Source organism: Macaca mulatta, chromosome 12 (assembly GCF_049350105.2).
Source record: "Macaca mulatta isolate MMU2019108-1 chromosome 12, T2T-MMU8v2.0, whole genome shotgun sequence".
NCBI classification, from domain to species: domain Eukaryota; kingdom Metazoa; phylum Chordata; class Mammalia; order Primates; family Cercopithecidae; genus Macaca; species Macaca mulatta.
In genome coordinates this window covers 110,191,621-110,210,602 of record NC_133417.1, presented here as the reverse complement: position 1 = coordinate 110,210,602, position 18,982 = coordinate 110,191,621, and the positions used below count along the sequence as shown (strand labels likewise).

The following is an 18,982-nucleotide window of genomic DNA, read 5'->3' as shown; positions in this document are numbered from 1 at the left end:
TCAATCAGGTGAAAAGAATACCATAAACATTACACATACCTAGTTTTAGAGCAGAAGGGGTTACTTCAATCTCCCCACCAATTGGTTTAAATGCAGCCAGTTGGGAAGCCACTTCTGTCTCAAAAGCATCTGGGCTCTGCCGTTCTGCAGGGTTTCCACTGGGGCTCTCAATCTTGTGGAGTGGTTCTTGTTCTTCAAACACAGCAATCAGCTACAAACAAATCCAACAACACTAATTAGTTTGTAGGACATGCATACCACACAGACACTATCTAGCTGAATGAGATCTTTATTTGGTTTCAAAGAAAATCGCCTCATCAAACTTAAAACGTTAATGTTACTATACCAAAACTCTTAATTTTTCAATAATATTATGTCTATAAGCACTATGGTCAAGAAATAATACTGGTTTATTCATTTGTTTATTTTGTCTATTACTGAAAAAGAGAACCAATTTTGGCTCACTCTCTTAAAGGAATGAAATGGCTGCTTCCCCTTCCCACTACCCCACCTTCCCTAATATGCCTAAAAGGACTTCATTGTCTCTTATTAAAGAGTGCTTCCAAAAATGAAAGTTGAATATGCGTTGAATAGACTTAAATAGTATAGGGAGGGTATTCCAGTCTCAGAGACCTAAAACACATTACAAGATCCCTAATTGTATCTGTCCCTGTAGATACACTCTACATACATATATACATACATACATTGTGTGTCTACTTATATACAATTTGTGCTTATCTTGTATAAATAGGTATCCCATTTTTGTACATGTCTTTAATTTTGTTCTTTTCCTTCATGATTGACTCTGTGTTGACTGGTTTAAGTCCAATGGAATGCTAAGTCCAATACAACTCAACATCATTACTTTTAATCTAATTATATGTCAATTTTATTTTACGCGAGAAGTATGCTTTTCACCGTTAATATAAAAACTCTTAATTGTCCATTTCCAAGTCATTTTTTTCATTGAAATAAGGACAAGATATCTTTAAAAATTCAAGTAATCACACAGACACTACTGTATAGGCAGTGAGGACAGCTCTGCTGAAACTGCACTTTTGGCCAACAAACAGCACCAACATTCAGAAACTTCATGGGTTTCTCATCAGCTGATGTAGAAAAGTCCAAATGTGAGTACACGAGGCAGCTCAAGGACGCTACTGTCATTCCAAAAAGTGCAATGTGTGTAAATGTAAAAACTGGTTGTACATCTTTAGATATTTTCTGTTCATTAAGTAAAACAAACCTACTTATGATTCAAGCATTTATTCAGGAAAGACACTCAAAGCCCCATTCATAGGGGAACACTGTTGGCGACAGTAATAATAACAGAAGTGCAGGGTTAACCAATCAAAACATCATAAATTTCAAGTTCGGTCTTTCAAAAGAAATGAATACAATTAGGGATATGCAAATTGGCCATTCAAAAATAATTTTCATAATTGACTACTCATTTCCAGTATGGAGACTTCTTTAATTGGAAAATCCAACAATCCTCTTGCCACAGAAAAGAAATGCTACTCCCAAGGCATTATTTTTAATTCTTGAAATTGAGCACATGCATTTTCTATTTGCAACTGGCAGCACTGATGAACTTATTTGAGATAAGACTTAAATAGATTAATAATGAAAGATTATTCTAGTATAAAAAGAATCAGTAGAACTATATCTTTCTCATCATCCAGCCAGAATGAGTTTAACACTTTAAATCTTGAAAAGGAAAATGAAATCAGTTTTTTAATGTGGTGGATGTGTGATTTTCATCACTATTTCTGTTATATAATAACTTCAATTTTGTGTATTCATGAATTCTGACACATATTAGTAATGTTCATTTTAACATTTAACATACCTATCAACAAGGCAATGGCATATCATATTGGTACTACGAACAGCTTAGTGTAAGTTAAGAGTTTTATCTTACTCTTCTTTCATATGACATCCTTAACTCAGTATAACCCTCATGTACCTTAAATATTGGAAAAACAAGAAAAAAATAGAACATCAACTAGAAGTATAATACAAAAACTTAAAAGTGATAACTCATAAATATTTTTTTCTTAACATACTTTACTGTTTTCCACACATTTTATCCACACAAGTATACAGTGTATGCAGTAAGAATATTATACCTATTTATCAAATGGTAGAACAGAGTAGCTCTGAAATTTTGTTTCCCAAGGTCACTGACTAAATGGTAGCTAGTAGTGGAATCTAGTCTTTTAAATTTTCAATCCAGAGAAAGTATTTTCCTCTACTGTAGCTGTTTTCCAAAAAGAAAACTGTAAAAAGAGAGGCTACACTGAAGAATGTCTGTAATTTGTCCATAAGGGTGTTATGCCCTATAGAATGTGAACTCCACTTTTTGGAGACACAGGCAATACATCACTTTTCTTGAAGATTATAATAGCAAGACCTGATGCTCCCCAAATCTCATAAGCTCTTTGATTAAAATCAATTGCTGAGACTGTTTCCCAGTTAGCACCTAGTCATCCTGAATGGATGAAAAAGTCTCTACTCCTGGAAGAAGAGGACCAGCTGCTGATGTGTCACAGCTCTCATGGCTGCTTGCTGAACAGACTCTCTGCGTCCAGTGTTCATCTCAACATCTACAATATACACAGACTTACGCTTGTTTCAACTTTGATAATTGGTTTGCATCACATGTTGCAGGTCCTTGTTAAATAGATTACTTCAGTCATCTGAACACCTACATTCCTGGGTAGCAGACTCCTCAGAAGACAGTGTTACAGAGACTCGTTAATTAACATAAACTACTCTTCTAGTCCCTCAACAGAAGGCATGCTGGTTTTTAAAGAATCCTGTGCCTGGAAATGGCCTTCCCTCCTTGCCTTTAAACCCATTCAAAGTTATCTTTCCCACAGAGATGTGTTAAACATGAAAGAGGGAGTTCTATTTAAAAAGCTTTTGTGTTAAGGTTTCACTTAAACTTGTATGGCATGTGGGAGAACTTTCACTGACACGTCAGGGGCTGCAGTAACCTACACCCTACACAAAGTGCAAACCGGCAATGTTGGATTGGATGATTCCTCTGCTGCCTTCTCTCTCCTTCTGGTCTGCCCTCCAGTCTCCTTCTATGATGCCAGTGTCCTTGTGCTACCTACTGCAGTGCTGGCATTTCCAGGAGACCCCATAATTCAAAATGATCTGTTCACACAATCTTTACTTCCAGTCAAAACTCCTGTTCCCTCAAGACCTCTGTCAGTATTTAAGCATCTAATCCCCAGATAGACACAGGAAGGTCAGTCTATGACTATGCTACAAGTTCTCCCACCAAACCAATGACCTTCTCAGGATCCACTTACTACAGGTCCCATCCCATGTTTTGCCTCCCATCTGAAGCAAAAATTTGAAAGAGCTGTCTACACAGCAGTTTCCAATATCTCTCCTCCATTCTTTAATGAGGCCATTGTAGTCAGGCTCTCACCCCTCAACTCCACTGAAACTGTTCTTATCAAGATCAAAAACAGTCTCTAGATTCCTAAATCTAAAGGGGCTTCTCTGGCTTCACTTCAGGACACAGGTGATCACTGCCTTCTCAAAGTACTTTCTGCACTTGGATTCCAGGGTACCAGTCTCTTGGTTTACCCTTATTTCTCTGGGCCCTCCATCAAGTTTTCTTTTGTTTTTTCTTCTTCATCTTCTGGATTTGGTCTCCAAAAATGTTGAAGAGCATATGTCTAAATTTGTTTAGTGATGTCTTCTGTTTCACGGGTTAATATAACTCTATAGGCTGATAAATTCAAAATTTTAAGTGGTGCAACCCAGCCCTTCTGTAACTCCAGGCTCATTTCCTAATCTAACGAGTCAAAAATGGAAAAAGTGACCTTCCAAAGCTCTTTCCACAGTTCTTTACATCCCAATTAATGGTAATTCATCCTTCTAAGTTGCTCAGGTCAAACACCTTGCAGCAATCCTTCAACTCTCTCTCCCTCCCCTCTCCTCTGTCTCTCATACACTCTATTTGACCACTTCTCACGACCTCCACTGTCACCAATTTGGACCCAGCTACTATGTGTTTCTTAACAGGCTCCTGACTAGTCCCCTTGTTTCTACCCACTGCCTCTTCCCCCTGCCCGCAACACAGCAGCCAGACCGACCTTGCTAGCATGAATTGGATCATGTGTCTCCTCTGAGGAGACTCCTGTAATACTTACCCACCTCACTTGAAGAAAAGTCTAAGTCTCTGCAATGGCCCATATGATCACTTGCTCTTATTTCTGACCACGTGTTCTACTGATCCCAACCCTTGTTTTCAGTACTCCATCCAGCTTCCCAGCTGCACTATTGTCTTTACACCCGCCTCAGGGTCCTTGCATTTTCTGTTCTCTCTGCCACAAACAGTCTTCCACCAGACACCTGCAAGGCTTGTTCCTCGATCTTTCAGATCTTTAATCAAATGCCAGGCTTTCTGTGGCTACACTAAATTGCAGCATCTTCATTACTCCCTGTATTCCCCTCCTTTGTTTTACTTTATATCATGTGTATCATCCTGTCAGCACCATGGCTCTTCTTATTTTATCACCGGTCTCTGCACCTCACTAGAATGTAAGCTCCATGAGAACCCTGAGTTTGTTATGATTGTGTATCCCCATTGGCTCGAAGAGTGAATACGCCATCATAGGTGCTCGATATATATTTGCTGAAAAAAATCAGTGAAATATGAGGGAAAACAGATACTAAAATCTAATAGAGCCACAAAAGATACCTAGATTTTTCATGTGTTTATAGAACATTCAATTTTTTTAATTAAATGAACGTGTATAAATGATCCATGTTTAATCTTAAGGTGCTCGGGGTATCATCATCATCATTATTGTTGGTTTGGCTTTGGAAATTATGGCAGATAAATTCCTCCTTTTTTATTCAACACTGGGGGAAATTGTTTCTGCCCCATCATACTCCAAAAATGGAGATTATCTATCTTCTCTTTCCTTTTCAGGCTCACTTTCAAAAGGGGGAGTCAGCCCATTTGGTCACTGGATAAAGCAGGATGCAGGCTGAATGGAGAGGTGTTCACAATCTGTCCCAGGCACTCCCTCACCCAGCTATCTGCCAATACACCACTTTATCTATTGTGAGGCTTTTTAAAAGTGTCCCTTAAAGTAGCTTAAGGACAAATGTGAATAAAACTCCAGAGCAAGTGGAGACACAGCCTGAAGAGGTATGTCATAAGCTCAACACTGAAGTGCCCAACTTTATTTTCAAAGTCATGAAAATTTCACATTTTAGACCCTACCAGCTTTCTGTACTTCTTTTCAATATGAAAAGATTGTATGATTAAGGCGTCAAGAAAGTGAGATGTTTATCTCATGATTTGGGTACCCCTGTTTGAGAGAAAGAGGTGTAGTGTATTTCTCAGGAACACATCTACCTTCTAAACAGGATTTAGGAAAACACATGGAAATAAATTAATTAACACGGTATGTGTGAATTACTTTCAATAACTAGATATTAATTGCCAAGGCTAACTGGTGTTCCCAATTCAAAGATTAGGCACTAGCTTCGTTAAGTGTATGCATTTACTCCTGCGTTACCCACGGGTGATCTGAAAGGAACATCTGAAACTAGGATTCTCACTTTTTTCTAGAAAAAAAGTGATATCCATAAACCTTATTTTAGAAAATCATTCCATATTTTTCTCATTCCTTTACCTTGTAAAGGTAAAAAGAATAGAAAAGTCAACAAGAACAACAAAGAAACACTTTCACACTGTTGGTGGGAATGTAAATTAGTTCAGCCATTGTGGAAGACAGTGTGGCAATTCCTCAAGGATCTAGAACCAGAAATACCATTTGACCCAGCAATGTCATTGCTGGGTATATACCCACAGGAATATAAATCATTCTTCTATAAAGACACATGCACACATATGTTTATCGCAGCACTATTTACAATAGCAAAGACTTGGAATCAACCCAAATGCCCATCAATGACAGACTGGATAAAGAAAATGTGACACATATACACCATGGAATACTATGCAGCCATAAAAGAGAATGAGTTCATGTCTTTTGCAGGAACATGGATGAAGCTGGAAACCATCATCCTCAGCAAACTAACACAGGAACAGAAAACCAAACACCGCATGTTCTCACTCGTAAGTGGGAGTTGAACAATGAGAACACATGGGCACAAGGAGGGGAACATCACATACCGGGGCCTGTCGGGGGGTGGGGGGAAAGGGGAGGGAGGGCATCAGGACAAATACCGAATGCACGTGGAGCTAAAAGCCTAGATGATGGGTTGATAGGTGCAGCAAACTACCATGGCACATGTATACCTATGTAACAAACCTGCATGTTCTGCACATGTATCCCAGAACTTAAAGTAAAATTTAAAAAAAAAATTAAAAAGAACTTTGGATAATTTACAACATCCATGACCCTGCATAACAGATCTGATCAAAAGAGCCATGTACTCTGCAATTTCACTCCATCAGTATCCCTGCCAGGACTCAGATCTGTTTCTATTCTAAAACCCTAAGGTTATTATGATCAATATCACTAGTAAAGATATGTGTGAACATGTGAGTATTTTAGGGAGTGAGAAGGAATGGGGTAGAATACTAACTTCCTTGATACATCCCTAACATGCCCAAATGCTGAGCATAGAGGTTAAATTGAATTTCTTTTCCTACCATAGCTATCATTCTCTGGCTTCCAGACTGAGTCCCACTTGACTTGTTTATCCCTATTCTGCTTTTACTTTGTTGTTTCTCTTTAATCTCTTCATCACAGGACTGACAGAGGAACACAAAAAGTACCAAGATCAAACACAACCAATAGGTAATTTCTGCTTTTCTTTTATTCTTGTTCTTCATGATACAAGAACACACAACCCTTAGACAATACAGTACTGTATCACTCTTCTGCCTAGCAGTACATGGTTTGTGCTGTCTGGTCTTTGCCGACCATAACTTGAAGCAATATACCAATGCCTTCAGCTTCTATGCCGACAAGTAAATATTTTAACAATAAATACCATGAAGAACATTTATTGCAGAGTCTCTCAATATTCATGGTGTGGTTTATTCTGTTGCCAGCCTGTAGCATTCTGTCATTTTTATAGCCTGAATTTTTATAATCTGATGCTATTATCTTTCGCCTATGTAGAAAATAAAAAAGAATCATCCAAATGCTACAGAGTACAATAAACTGTATTTATAATGGCATTTTTATTAGTGATTACACTGAGAAATATGTGGCTCTATTTTAATTACATGTCAAGTGAACTAATGTAGTACTAAGAAAGGCTTATTTGCCACATTGAGTTCTTTGGGTTAAATTGTTGAACTAAACAATGTATTGATATTTTTTACTGTTTCCTACGTATTCCGTGTTACCAACTATCAAGTTAAATTAAAAGACAGAAAAAAAAAAAAAAAAACCCAGTATCCTATAAAATAAAATTGGAATCATTTGTCTCAAATCTTAATAAACACAATTAAATCTAAGTAAGACTGTGAAATTACAACAATTTCACAAGTAGAGAAAAACACATTATCACCTTTGGGAAGGGAATGAAACTGCAGAATTTCATTTAAATGTATGCATCTGCTTGTAACTAAATAACAATTGGCTATGTGAGCTGATTTTTATGCCACTTTAAACAAAGGTTTCAAAGTATGGTCTCTTCCTTCATAGGATTTTGACAGCTAGCTAAAAGCATTTAATCCAGATTTTAAAAATTAGCAGGCCCACATTAGCATCTTCATCAGATGCAAGCATCAGCTCTAGCATCATCAAAGCAGGGACATAACAGCTCTGATTCTCAGAAAGTTCAACTGACAGTCAGTAAATGAGATAAACCTATTTTCATTTCCTCCCCAAACTGAAAATCCATAACAGGAACCTTTATAAACTTTACAGCTTTAAGCATTATTCTGAAGAAAATAACATGATTTATTCAACTGTACTGAAAACCCCATTTATCCTGATCACTTTTTAAAGATGCATCTGCTTGAATTGTCCCATAATAACAAAAATATGCCCCTTTAAATAACCACCCATATTTCAGTCAAATATACATTTACTTCTTTTAAATTATGTAGTATGTTCCTAAAGAAGGCAGATACACATTAAACCCATCTTATATTGAATCACATTTTCTTCTCTGACTTGAATTAAAATTTCAAAGATGATATGTTATCCCTTGACAAGTTGAAGAAAATTTTGAATTTGTGTCTGCTGTATTATTTACTTTCTTTAGGGATAATCACTCACTATTCATTAAACAACATTCACAGCTCACATCTAATATACAAAGGGGAGGTCTGAGGAGCCCTTGTCTCTGTGCCCTTCACCATCTCTAGCAGTGGTAGGGCAAAGGGTGTCATGGAGGTCAAGTGGCACCCATAAAGCCCTTCTCCTAGAGATATCTAGAGATTAACTATGGAAAAAGCAAGTCAGAACAAAGCAGGGAGAAGTTTCAAGCATCACAGAATAACATGAACGTCAGAAAGTTTAAAAACTCAATATACCTGCCTTGTCAATAACATTCTTGCTTCCCATGAATTGCACATAATTAAAAAAAAAAAAGACAGACACATGCAAAGGTGGAAGATAAAATACTTGAGTTAAACTGCCTGGAAAATTCTCAAAGATGATCCCAATTTACTGGGTGGCCTCACTAGCCATTTCCCCAATGTATCACTAGCTACATAGACTAATTCTTTCCAATCTCAAGGGCTTTGAAAATCTTAGGAGGAAATGAAGACACAAGACAAGCTGGGATATCTAAAATGCGTGGACACACATATACACTAACGCGCACACACACACACACACACAAGTAGTATTTCTTCAAGTTAATCTTAACTAAATTACATACATCTTACCTGCATTTTTTAAAGAATATTCTATTTGAAGCAAGTATATCCAACACTAGAAGACATAAAATAGTATACGGAAAATATTTCTAAATTATAAAGCACTACATACATTTACAATATTGTAACATCCATATTCAATATTATTTAACTAGCTCCATTTCATTTTCCCTCCTTCCCTACAACTTCTACTCTCTAACCAAACCAAAGATAGAATCGTCTCAGAAACATACTCTTCAGCAATCTCTCAGCCAAAGCATAAAGCTGCCACCGCTATCCATAGGTATGTCAAGAAATCCTTGAAGGCAATAACTTATTGGAACCTAAGGCTGGTTTATTTCTGCAAAGATCATTCTCCAACAATTAAATAAGCCCAAGGAGCATGGCAAGGGCCTGGGTGTGCTTCTGACTTCCAATCTGGCCCCCTGACATTTAACCATAACACTATTGCCAAAGTGGTCTTTTCAGCATACAGATGTGGGTGTGGTCTTGGCCCAGCTTCAAGTTCTTCATCATACATTGTCAAGACTTTTGAAATAAAGTTTAAGTCTGCCATAATTACCTGCACCAGGCTCTCCAGTATCCCACAGTGCTACATCCATGACTGTATCATCACCTGTCACATAGCAGGAGGGTCTTTGGTATACTTGTCCCTACCTATATGTCAACAGTAAGCTACTTGAAACTATGGGTCACATCATTAAAAATATTTATCAAATACTTATATAGCCCTTACTATGTGCTAGGCACTGTATTAAGTGCTGAAATGTATTATTTTGTTTCATACTCATAAGAAATCCTACGATAAATCCACTGTTATTCCCATTTTACAGATGAAAAAACTGAAGTACAACTGACTTTATATTCCAAGCTCCAAGTACGTTACTTGGCACGTGGGAAAAAATTCCTTAGGTAAATGAATGATCTACATTTTCTGCTATATCCAAGCAGGAGAACAAAGCCTCTGTCATATGGATATCTTCACTTTGGTGTGAACACCATCTCCCTAACTCCTGATTTTTCCAACCTGTTAGGGATAAAGGTCATCTTCATGCCACATACATTCCTATGCACAGCAAAATAGCTTCTGTCCATCTGTGAGGTTCAATGTAAAATTGCATTTAACAATTGCCACATCTAAAATCTACCTAGTAATATTATGATTCCAACTTTGTCTCCTGGTGGACCACATATACGTATTTGATTTTCTTCCAGATGAATTATTTTGAAATTGTAAAACAAATTTGTGCATTAACATACCTAGTTTTGAAACAAACACAACTGTACAGTGTTCTCCACGATGGCTGACTGTTAGAAGAACGCTGCTTATTTGTACTAATGACTGCAATCCAGGGTGTATTGCTTAATTTTGTGGATTAATGAGTAAGCAATCAAATGTGATTTTAAGTCATGAATATAACAAACATACTATTCATTTATTTTGACAAGTATTTTAATTTATGAGACTTGGCTACAAATAGAGCAGACTATTTTGTAAAAGAACCTTTCTGCTTTTAAGACAACTCAACAGCTCTCAGATAATAAACCTCTGCAGAGAATGGTGACAAAGCCACCACCTTCTAAAGACAGATCAAGAACTGACAGGTTGATAGAAAAAAACAATATCTTACTATATCATTAAACATTTCAAAGAGATAGATTTTGCATACTCTTGAGCTGTATGAGTATCTTTAGGGTTTGCAAACCACACTGAATGTTCTGACTAAACTAGGTCAGTGCTGGTCAGAGTAGATGCAGTGGGCATAATTGTCCCCTGGCCTGCCACCTTGATAGCCTATTACACAAGTTTTGGCAGCTTCATGGCCTCATATTCCAGGCCAGAGATTCCCGAAGGCCAGGTAAGGTAGTGAGTGGACTGCAAATATGGAGAAGGTCACAACCCCCTGAAAATTAGCTGGTGATTAATTGGTACTACATTTCACCAGACTGGTTAGGGAACTGACTCTTTAGCATGAACACATTTAGCAAATTGGCCTACGCACCCGCTGATTGACCTCATGACAGGTCCAGTGATGTCCTACCTTCTCCAGCATTTCATGACAGCTGAGCAACTAACTGGTGGTGACTACAGAAAGGTCAGCATACAGCCTGATTGAAGGATGAGGAAGCACTTCTCTTAAATATTCCATTTAGACTCCCCTGTCATGGATGACAAGGCTTCAAAGCCGATATTTAAAAAAATTAACACTGCAACTGCAGGTAGGTTTAGCTGCTGAACTCCTGTCTGAGTGGAAGTGCTAACCTTTTCCTTTAGCTTTTAATTGCTCTATATCTCCTTAACTAGTGATAATATGGCCAACCCTGATGGGATAGGTGTTGACTTTGGGAGCATCTAAATGTCAAGATTTATAATTATGATTGTGGGTGTATTAAACCAACATAGAATGATGCCTCACTAACTGGAGTCTGAAGACAAGAAAGCTGGGGTCCTTGCTCCTTCCTCACTGTTATAAGTGGTGTGGTACCTCTTTTCTAGAAATAGTTGACATTCTGGGTCTTGTCTCTAATTGTAGACAGTCTTTGTGAGTTAGTTTTAAATTTATAAATTTAGCACAAAAGGCCTTCCAAAAGCACCTAAAATATAAGCACATAAAACTATGACTTGTTTCTAAATCAAAAATTGAAATACATTGAGCATACTTATGGCAAATAATGGAACACAAGTTTTGAAATTAGGACTGGACCCAAAAATCCAGGTTGCTGTGACCATTGGGCAATACTGGGTTTCCAAAGTTTGTCCTCAACCTAATACTCCCAGACCTAATGGCCACTTTTGTACTTTACTATTTTTGGTGTTTATGGTTTCCAAGCAAAAAGAAAACTGTAGGGGCAAGATGTGAGGATTATAAACTCCCCCAGATCCCTCCAGCAAATTGTGTCTGTACTGTGTCTGTGTGTTAGAGAGAGGAAAAAATGAACAAAACTTCAAAAGGATTAAACTTTGGTGCTTTCCCCCTTCTTTCTCTCTCTCTCTCTCTCTCTCTCTCTCTCTCTCTGTTAACAACTATATGTCAATTCACAATGTCTAACACACAATTTTGTTTCTGATATTTTCAGTTACTATTTTTCTTAAGAGCAACTTTCTCTAATTGTAATCTGTAAAGACAAATAAAGAAAATTCATATGGTTGAATAATATTTCATAGTATATTCAGCCTTCTGGTAAATGGTGTAGCATTCTCCCGTTCCACACATACGAAAGTATAGGCTGTCTTTGCATAGTCCCAATACTAAGTGTTATTTCTAATCATTACTAATTTTACATATAAAATTATATCCTGTTTAAACTTCAATTATTACTAGTGATACTGACTCTCTCTCTCTCTCTCCTCTCTCTCTCTCTCCATACCTTTTGTTTTTTTTCAGATTGAGTCTCACACTGTCGCCCAGGCTAGAGTGCAGTGGCCAGCTCACTGCAAGCTCCACCTCCCGGGTTCACGCCATTCTCCTGCCTCAGCCTCCCAAGTAGCTGGGACTACAGGCGCCCGCCACCACGCCCGGGCTAATTTTTTGTATTTTTAGTAGAGATAGGGTTTCACCATGTTAATGTCTCGATCTCCTGACCTCGTGATCTGCCCACCTCGGCCTCCCAAAGTGTTGGGATTACAGGCATGAGCCACCGCGCCCAGCCATGATATTGACAATATTTTTATGAGCTATTTTTACTTCTCCAGTAAAGTGTCTGTTCATACGCTGCCCTTCTTTTTCACTTTGTTTTTAACGTTTCTTATTAACATGTATAAATACTTTTTATTTTAAATATATTTAAGTTGTCTTATTCTTGCAAGTTTATTTTTTTGCCAGTTTACCTTTCAATTTTATTTACGATGTAAAATTTTTCATTACATGGTATTCCATTCACTTAAAATCCCTATTAAATCTTCAAAGCTCCCTTGTAAATAGGCACTCACCTGGAACCAGTAATATTTTATGATGGGCAAGTAGTAAAACAATGTTGGTTTCATTTAATTTACTACTTTGATAGTCCCTTAAGAGAGAGCAGGTGGGAAGTGTTTTGATTGATGGGCCTTTGGTTTTTAAATCACACATTCATATACTAAACAAATACAGATGGATAAAAGCTATTACAATAAAAACATGCACAAATAAAATTTTAACATTTCTATGATTGCATAATCCAAGTGGCTATCATTATTTCCTGCAAATTCTTTATGTTGAAATTTCATATCATATGTCCATTACTAACACGGGGTAAATCTACTCACAAAACTCATTTTAAAAACTTTTATGTGCTTAAAGACTCTAAGCTTCCATTAGTTACTTTTCTTGTTCCCTAGAAAAAAATAACATTTTATGTATTTTAGCCTTTCTTCTACAATCCCCCACTATCCGGTCATCAATCATCGTTGCTGCTTTCCTGTAAACTACCTCCTTGTTCTTCAAATTGCCAAGGATTAAAAACTCTAGAAAGGATCTGACCAGTGATAGTGATGGGTTAAAAATTTAAAAAGCATGTGTCTGTGAGCATGTGTTTTTGACTCTCACCGAAGTCCTCTTTTCATTGTTTCTTGAACAGCATATTTGCCAGGATTCAGCTGGTTTATCACCCTGATGACTGCTTGCTTTGTAATCACATTTCTCTATCCTACCAAAATGGTTTTGGTTCTATTATCATCCAGTTGGCTCTGACAATCCCACTCTCATGTAAATTTCAAACTTAGTATTTATTTCATCTACATATAGGTAATATATGAAACACTTCTCAAAAAATTAGGAAACATGGGTTCTCTCAGAGAGTTCATCTATTAAATAAGTAATGGTCCAATTATAAATACACAAAGTGAACTTAAAAATAGGGACGCAGAACAATATTTAAATGACTATACAAACAGGCTAAAGAAGTGGTGTTTCAAGAGTCAGGAGAATGGTGTCAGAGGTATATTTGCTGGCAGGACGATTTTAGGTACTGTCCAGTTGCAGGGATCCACTGGATTAAGGAACAAACCTGAAGTCCCAGTAACAGAGATCTACTTACTATGAAACAGCTGACAGACACATGAAAAATCATGACATGGTATCATCAAATTCATGAATCTAGGACCAAGTACACAACTTCTGGGGCCCAGTGTATAATGAAAATGTGTAGACCTTGTTCTAAAAATGTTAAGAACTTCAAGATGATGACATTAAAGGATTAAACCAAGCATGGGCTTCTCATAAGCATGGAACCCTGAGGTCATGTGCATAGAAAGTTGGCCCTGCTTGAATTATATGACTCTCCATGCTTATTTTGGTTTCATATTTCCCAAGCAATCTCTGTGATTTGACTTCTTCCCTCAATTGCCCAGCAAGGAGAAGATACGTTGGCTAGAGATTATAAAATATCTAGTCCCCTTAGTAGGTTTTATACACCTTATAGTCCCAGTGAACCTTGCTAGTTGAAATCAGAATGCTTGAATCAAAAAATTCCAGAGCAGTGAGAAGACAGAGTTCTATGCTTGGACCCCAGATGTGGTTTAATAAACAAACAAACAAAAAGGTTTCAGTATTTAGTGCCTAGAAGATCTCTTCTGCAATCTCCCAAATCTTTGAGGAGTCTCCCATTTGAACATCTAGTTCATATTTCTTCACTGAAAATACAGTACTAGCTTAGAAGACAGTTTAAGTCAAAGGTAAATGAAGAGATGTCTTGTTTCATTTAAATACAAAATAACTGAAGAACAGGTTATTTTCCATTGATTTCCAGGAAAACATCTCAGTTTCTTTCCAAGGTCTCCCAAGGCCCCCATAAATGGTCTGGAACTGAATGCAGCCTCCTCTCCCTGCATGCACTCAGCTGTGTTCTTCAACACTGGCCTCCTCCCACCCCACATGCCCTTGCATCTACTGGTACTCTTCCTTAGAGTCCTTCATGGTTGGGGCCGGGCGCGGTGGCTCAAGCCTGTAATCCCAGCACTTTGGGAGGCCGAGACGGGCGGATCACGAGGTCAGGAGATCGAGACCATCCTGGCTAACACAATGAAACCCCGTCTCTACTAAAAATACAAAAAAATTAGCCGGGCGAGGTGGCGGGCGCCTGTAGTCCCAGCTACTCGGGAGGCTGAGGCAGGAGAATGGCGTAAACCCGGGAGGCAGAGCTTGCAGTGAGCCGAGATAGCGCCACTGCACTCCAGCCTGGGCGACAGAGCGAGACTCCGTCTCAAAAAAAAAATAAGAATCCTTCATGGTTGGGAACCCAGACTCTGCAGTCACACTGACTCAGTTCAAATCTGGGCTCACACCACTTTCTAAATGTAGGGAAGTTATTTAGCTTCTCTGAGCTTCAATGTCTTCATCTATATAATAAGGAAAAGTATAGCAGTTAACATTTACTGAATGTTTACCATATTCAAAGCAGATAGTATCAGACTGTATTATCTCACCTATTTCTCCTACTAGTGCCTGGAGGAAGTTCCTATCAATATATTCAAAATGGGGGGGCAGGTTAGGTTTACATGATGAGTAAGTGATAAAACCAGGACTAGAAGCCATCAGTCAAACATCAGCACCTTCGCATTATTCTGTGCCTGTCTCTCAAGTTGTCATATAACATGAGATATGACTTTGCATAGTGCTTGGACACAAAGGAATTGCTCCTTTAATGCTAGCTATTATTGTAATCATCACTATCATTATTGATCAAAAGTCTTATTCATCCTTTAAGACCCAACTTAATGTGTATCTTGGACAGTATCTTGTATCTAGAGAGTGCTTAGTAAGTGGGCATCTAATGAATAAATTTATCATACTATGTTCTAATTAGAAATAATCAAAGTCACCTTTAAGAGACCAAGCAACTCCCAGCCCAGGCCAATAGGTGACTGAATATTTGACTAATAAGATAGGCTTGATTTATAAAACTTAAATAAACTAACATCTCAAAAATTTTCCAGCAGAATGTGTATACATTTTCAACAAATTTATAAAATGTATTTTTAAATAAAAAATGCTATTAGGAGGCATATCACCATGTCAGATGATAACTATCACACAAAAAATTAAAAGGAAAACAAAGGCTGAGCACTGTGGCTTATGCCTGCAATCCCAGAACTTCAGGAGGCTGAGGTGGGAGGTCTACTTGAGCCCAGGAGTTTGAGACTAGCCTGGGCAACATGGCAAGACCCCATCTCTACAGGAAATTTTAAAAAAATTAGCCAGGTGTGGTGGTGTGTTCCTGTGGTCCCAGCTACTTGGGAGGCTGAGGCAAGAGGATCACTTGAGCAGGAGGTCAAGGCTGCAGTGAGCTGTGTTTGTGCCACTGGACTCCAGCCTGGATGACAGAGAGAGACCCTGTCTCAAAAAAAAAAAAAAAAAAAAAAAAAAGGAAAGAAAGAGAGAAAAAAGAAAGAAAGACAAATATACTAGTTTAATTGCAAGGAGTAGAAAAACAAGAAGACACCAATTAGAGCATAATATCCATCCCACATTTTGTACCTAGAGTTTCTACCCGTGGGATATTGATATTGGGGTTAAGAGAAATAAGTCCCATTTCCATAGAAACACAGAATAGTCTGCCATGGAAATATATCTCCAAATGTAATCTGTTTTCAATAGTTTTATCTCATAATAACATCTCTGGAGTATGGGGAAGTACAGACGCTAGCCATGCTGTGGTATCCTTTCATGCAAGTTTCATGACTGGAAATGCTACACAGCATTTTCTCAGAAAGTACTCTAGAAAACCAGTACACTTCATCAACTTTAGTTCAGAAGGTCTCTATTCCTATAATTTATTTTGTTTTTATAGGGAAAAAAAGACTTGGGAAGGTTCCTGTAAGACGTGGAAAAACACCATTATCTGTCAAGGATAAACATGTTTTCTTCCCCAAACCGTTGAAGTCAGTGAAATTGGTTTCATATAGTGAATCACCAAAAGAAAAAGCCCTATTTTTATTGGACTAAGACAAATAATTTCTATGAATCAAGAGGGAAAATGGAAAGTGAGTGCGGACAACCAGTGGTGAACATCTCTGATATTGCACTTAGAAAACCCTGTAAGATAAACACCGGGGAACTGGAGAAGAGTCTGGTGGAACAATAGGTTCCTTTTTTTGTTTTAATGCTCATGTTCGGTCTCTGTGAGCTGGAGAAAAATTGTTTTAAATGTGTTCAGAACTGGAACCTTTTTGGCAAAGGTGAACTCATTTATCTAGTCAAATCTAAACGGAAGTCTCAAGTAAGTGCTCCATGTAACATGCAAATTATTCTCAACTGATGTAGCTAAACTTGACAAATGTACGTCCAAAATCACACAGCTTCAATGTCTTGCTTCTAGCTTAACAGGAGAAAACATCATTTATTTGTAGCTGCCAAATACTATATTCTCACTAATTTAATAAGCAGCCACCATTTTCTCTGCCTTTGAAAATTTATGTTGGTCTTTGGACAGGTCTGGCTGCCTTTTTAAATCTAGTGGTCTGTGACCATGGAAGGTTTTAGCCAAAGGGAAAATGACTCCATAAATCCTCAGAGGCTGTCTCACATTAATTTATAGTTTGAAGGCTCCAAGACCATATGAAAAGCCTTTAAACAAGAAAAATCAACACATACCAACACATATGTATTGGAAGTCATCCTACCTTACAACAGGAAGTATTCCTGAGTCTTTAGAAAGCAAAGCATGTGCAAACATAGTAAGATACAGACTTGGTAACACCTGTAGAGACCTGCGACTTAATTATTAAAAAATCTGGTCACATTACATCATGAAGCACATTAGTGCACAAAGTAGTTTTTGGTGCAAAATTATGACATTTCTGCTCTTGAATTTTGCAAACAATAGACCTATTCATCATGTCATTACTGGAAAGCAAATTAAGTTGCTTTAGAGGATGACATGTCACTTTCCTTTAGAACTCATGGTAGATCTCTTTAAATCAACAAAGGTGTTATTTCATAACCTCTTAAACTTATCTTGCAGGTAAAATGCATGGAAAGAATCTTCAGACTATAGATAAGCCATCTATTTAAATAAAATAACTAAGGCCTGGAAAAATTCAATGAATTTCTAGAGACACGTGGCTAGTTAATAAGAAAACAAGGAAAATACTTTAGCCAAAGGCTAAGAAGGGGAGGGGAGGAGAGGGGAGGGGAGGGGAGGGAGGGAAAGGGAGGGGAAGGGAAGGGGAGGGGAGGGAAGGGGAGGGGAGGGGAGGGGAGGGGAGGGAAGGGGAGGGGAGGGGAGGGGAAGGGAAGGGAAGGGAAGGGAAGTGAAGGGAAGGGGAAGGGAAGGGAAGGGAAGTGAAGGGAAGGGGAGGGGAGGGGAGGGGAAGGGGAGGGGAGGGGAGGGGAAGGGGAGGGGAGGGGAGGGGAGGGGAAGGGGAGGGGAGGGGAGGGGAGGGGAGGGGAGGGGGAGGGAACGGGAAGGGGAAGGGGAGGGAAAGGAAGGAAAGGGAAGGGAAGGGAAGGGAGGGGAGGGGAGGGGAAGGGAAGGAGGGGAGGGGAGGGAGGGGAAGGGAGGGGAGGGGAGGGAAGGGGAGGGAAGGGAGAGGATGGGAGGGGAGGGGAGGGGAGGGGAGGGAAGGGGAGGGAAGGGGAGGGAAGGGGAGGGAAGGGAAGGGAAGGGGAGGGGATACCTTGAAGAGGTTCCCACTATTCTGGCTTGGTATACACCCAACATACTTTACTTATTTACTAACTTTCTTAGCTCCTAAAATTATATAATATGAGACTCCTGGACTCCTGCCCTATGTTTAACTAGAGTATGTAGAGTTCTTTCCACTCTACAGTTACTCCATGAATAAAATGTCATTGACAAAATGAGACAAGGCTCTGAAATTCTCAAAAAGACTGTAAATTCATTATCATTTGTAAAATAAGTGATACTCTCTATAGACATAATTCCCTTAAGTCAACTGTTTGGCATCACTAGCAAAACACATATGCAGAGCACAGCCTCTGTCATGGTTAATGTTATGTGGTAATTTGAGCTACAGGGAGCCCAGATATTCAGTTAAATCTTATTTCTGGGTATGCTAGGAGGGTGTTTCTGGAGGAGATTAACATTTGAGTCAGTATCTGAGTAAAGTAGATTGCTCTTCCCAAAATGGGTGGGCCTCATCCAACCCACTGAAGGCCTGACTAGAAATAAAAAGACTGAGTAAGAAAG

The 18,982-nt window shown here is 38.5% G+C and overlaps 1 protein-coding gene across 5 annotated transcripts in view; it reads right to left on the bottom strand.

Moving 5' to 3' along the window:
• PARD3B (par-3 family cell polarity regulator beta) overlaps nt 1–18,982 on the bottom strand; it is a 1,090,519-nt gene that overhangs the window by 664,349 nt on the left and 407,188 nt on the right. For all 5 annotated transcript variants that reach the window (XR_013402125.1, XM_015110772.3, XM_015110773.3 and 2 more), the window contains exon 3: nt 40–211. Coding sequence is in view for 4 of the 5 variants with exons in the window: in XM_015110772.3 (XP_014966258.3) it covers nt 40–211 (172 nt within the window). In the remaining variant the exon portion in view is untranslated. The remainder of the gene's footprint in view (nt 1–39; nt 212–18,982) is intronic.